At 36.9% G+C, this 3,769-nt stretch overlaps 1 protein-coding gene across 1 annotated transcript; it reads right to left on the minus strand.

Moving 5' to 3' along the window:
- Positions 1-2,170, minus strand: LOC100266899 (flavonoid 3'-monooxygenase CYP75B137). Its single transcript, XM_019225958.1, has 2 exons — positions 1,181-2,170; positions 1-615 (listed from the first exon to the last, which is right to left on the minus strand). Exons 1-2 carry the CDS (start codon positions 2,168-2,170, stop codon positions 1-3), a joined length of 1,605 nt encoding a protein of 534 aa, XP_019081503.1.
- Positions 2,171-3,769: the final 1,599 nt, after the last annotated feature.

Consider the following 3,769-nt stretch of genomic DNA (forward strand, 5'->3'; position numbering starts at 1 on the left):
TTAATTGGACAATCTTGCAGTTGGAATGGCGAGAAGTGTCTCACTTTTCTTCAAAACGATTCCAAACCTCTCCTCCAAATCAACGCTTGTCCTCCCATCAGGTAATTTCCAATCAAAGGAATGTAAAAGAGAAGCCAAAACATATAGCAGCATCTTTTCAGCTAGAGGTAAGCCAGCACAAATCCTCCTCCCTGACCCAAATGGCATAAAGTTGAAATTGTTGCCTTTGTAGTCGGCACTAGCAGCATCTTCCAAGAACCTCTCTGGTATAAACTCCAATGGATGCTCCCAGACCTCGGGGTTTCTTTGCATTGCCCATGCATTGAAGAGTATCCGCGAGCCCTTTGGGATAGTGTACCCGGAAATGATGCAAGACGTACTAGGAGAGTGTGGGACTAGGAGCGGCAGCGGGGGATGCAAACGGAGGGTTTCCTTTATGACTGCACCCAAGTAGGGCAGTTGGAAGAGATGAGACTCTTCTACAATGTTTTTATTTCCTACTACTTTTTCCAATTCTTCTTGGGCTTTTTGCATTGTCTGTGGGTGTTGAAGCAGTTCTGCCATTGCCCACTCCACTGTGGTGGACGATGTGTCTGTTGCAGCAACGACTATGTCCTAATAACACAAAATTAAGTTAAAATACAAAGCACCCATATGACATTGGCCATTTGCCCAAGAGGTGATAATGTGCAAAAATGATGTCCAATGCTAAGTACATGGCAGATGGTCAATTATATTGAGTGCCAAGTTCATGAACTCATCCCCATTAAAAGAATAATTCTAGCTAGGTTCAGAAGAACTCTTTTAACAGAACCCACCTTCACTAGTATTAATACTTTAAGACGTGAACATTTGGGAAACCGAGAGCAAAATAAAAAAAAATTAATTAATTGATATAATTTTGTCAATGCAGTGACTTATACTTTAAGAAAGGCTTAATCAATGAACATTTGGGAGCGTGGCCAATTTTGTATAGAATAAAAAATCATATGCCAGATCGAATAACCTAAACCATGGCGTTTGAAAGATATGAGCCAGTTCATGGTTTTCATCAGCAGATGGTTGAATGATTCTTTTTTTTGTGGCAGCAAAACTGAAAATGATTTTTCTTAGAAACATTTTCTTGACTCATAACGAACCCTTTTCCCATATGTTGAGTTTTTAAGGAATAGTAATATACCATGAACAAAGCCTTGAGCTGGGTGATGGAGACCGAGGTTTTATCATCTCCTTGATGCATCAGCTCCAACATAAACTGCAGGAAGTCCTTGCTTTCCTTGCTCTTGTTCTTGCCTCCTCCATCAGCTCCATCCAATTGTGTCCTCTGAGCAATCAGGGATTCGAAAATCCTATCAAACCACAAAACAAGCTTTTTCGCCCTTGATTCAATTCCTTGGAGATCAAACCATGCAAGAGCAGGAAAAAGATCAGAAATATTAGGTTTTCCCATCAATCCAACCGTCTCCACAATGACTCGTCTAAACTCCATTCCAATTCGACTCCTATCCTCACCATGAAGTGTTCCACCCCATAACATGCTTGTTACAACATTTAATACAGTTAGAAACATTTGATCCCCCATATTAATTGGTGTCCCCACCTTTCCATACACGTCCCTCACCATTTCTTGCACCTCTCTTCTCCTAAGTGCAGAACAAGCATCAAGGCTTGCGCTGCTCATCATTTCTTGGACAAAAACTTTGCGTAGTTTACGCCATTCGGGGCTATAATGACTCCAGGCTATGTCTTGCCCCCCATATGTGAGGGCTAATGCAGAAATAGGTACATCACGGTTAGCAAAAATCACATCGTGATCTTTGAGAATTTCTTTGGCCACGGAAGACGAGCTTATCACAATGCAAGTCTTGCTGCCTAGCTGAAGCTTGAAAATGGGACCATAGAGTTGGGACAACTTGGAGAAGTACCGATGAAGATCAGGCTCAATGAAGAGAAGGTTTCCCAGCAACGGCAAGCCTCTTGGGCCGGGTGGCAAGGGTGGGAGGCCTCTACTTGCTTTCTTGATGAGCCAGACATACCAAGAAATGGCAATTGCTGCAGTCGAAAGGGCGGCCACTACTCGAAAAATGGTGTTTTCAGTGAGTCCATCCCACCACCACGACCAGCCTTCAGAGACTAAGTTCACAAGGTTCCTGAGAAGAACTGCAATCATGTTTGCTGAAGAATAGAGCTTGGGAAGAAGTAAAATAGAGGCTCTATATATCATCGAGCTTGGATTATTCCTTTTGCGATTCTTGTAAGTTGATGGCCTAACAAGGACAATTATTATATAAACACAAGCAACTCGCGTAGTTACGAGAATCGATACAAATAAATAAAAAAGGAGGTTATTTCTTCAAACTTAATACTTATTATTTAATGATTTAAAATATTGATTTAAAGTTGAATTATGTTTAAGTTATTAATTTAAAATTTATTATTTATTTTTTACTTTTAAGTATTAAAGTTGTTTGATAAAATTTATTTTAAATCATCAAATTGACATATTTATCTATATAAATTAAAATTAGGACAAAAGAGATCGATTAACAATGAAAGTCGTGTAATAGTAAAAGAGATCGTTAAGGTAATTAAGGTAAATAAGGATAAAAATGTAAAACTAAAACATAGATTTAAGAATAAGTTAATTATTTTTATTTATTACTTAAAGTTGTTTTGGACTTTAAGTTAGATTATTAAGTTATTTCACTAAATATACTTTACTTATTTAATAACTTGAATTAAGTTATTAAATTACTTTAATTTATTAAGTTAGTTTACAAACACCTGCTAAGCTTATGAGCGAATGACTTGAAACTAAAGATTTAACAAGAGATGTGAAATAGAGGCACCATATAATATGGAAGTCGGATTATTCTTCTCTGTGATTAATTGCTTGGACGGCGATGAATAATTGAATATAGAAGCGTGGAGCATGCTGTGGGTGGACTGAAGTTAAGTATACTCAACTAGTTTGTTCTTACAAATATTAGGATTAATTAATAAGAGCTTAGCTTGATTGGGCTTGTTGACGCCAACAAACAATCCTTTATGAGCAGACAGCTTTTGTGGAATCTCGATGAAAATCAAGATCTTATTTATTTAATCTCCCGAATATTTGGGTTTAGGTAATGCTTATCTGTCTATCCCGAATAGTTGGGTTTAGGTAATGCTTGTCTGTCTATCTGTCCATGTGTTTTATCACATTTATTCTATCCCCGGTTTATTGTGAAACCGTGCCAGCCAAATGGTAATATACTAATATATGACATTGTTCACCTAAACGAGAATTGCTTATAAAACAAAGGTGATATCGCATAAAATTATACTTATGTCCATAATGCATTGCGTGATAAAAAATTGTTGTTGGATAGTATCCCAAATTCCTAATTAGTGTATATTCATTTTTTGTAAAGAATATTATATAGAATATTTCGATATAGTAATATTAGATTTCCTTATTAAATAAGAAAAGTTATTAGGAATTTCTTTATAAATGTTCTAGGTTATGAGGGGAAAAAGTCAATCTTCAGTAAAAATGTGAGAGAACGGAAGATACCTGATGGAGCTAGCGAGGGAGCTTATAGTAGGATACAGATAGGAGTAGGGAAATATGAGATGTTTCGGGAACCTAATAGTTGCATCTGATTCAATCTTCAGTAATATGATTCTCTCTCATCTGTGAATATAGGCATGGTTGCTCGAACCACATTAAAACCTCATGTGTTGATTATTTTATCTCGGTGTTCTTAAATTAACATTGTTTGCATTA

Source organism: Vitis vinifera, chromosome 16, assembly GCF_030704535.1.
Source record: "Vitis vinifera cultivar Pinot Noir 40024 chromosome 16, ASM3070453v1".
Taxonomy (NCBI): Eukaryota; Viridiplantae; Streptophyta; class Magnoliopsida; order Vitales; family Vitaceae; genus Vitis; species Vitis vinifera.

Coding starts and splice junctions, on each gene's coding strand:
- LOC100266899 (XM_019225958.1), bottom strand. CDS start 2,170: ATGATTGCAGTTCTTCTCAGGAACCTTGTGAACTTAGTCTCTGAAGGC. Junction 616..1,180: donor AGCTCAAGGCTTTGTTCATG/GTATATTACTAT, acceptor TTGTGTTATTAG/GACATAGTCGTTGCTGCAAC.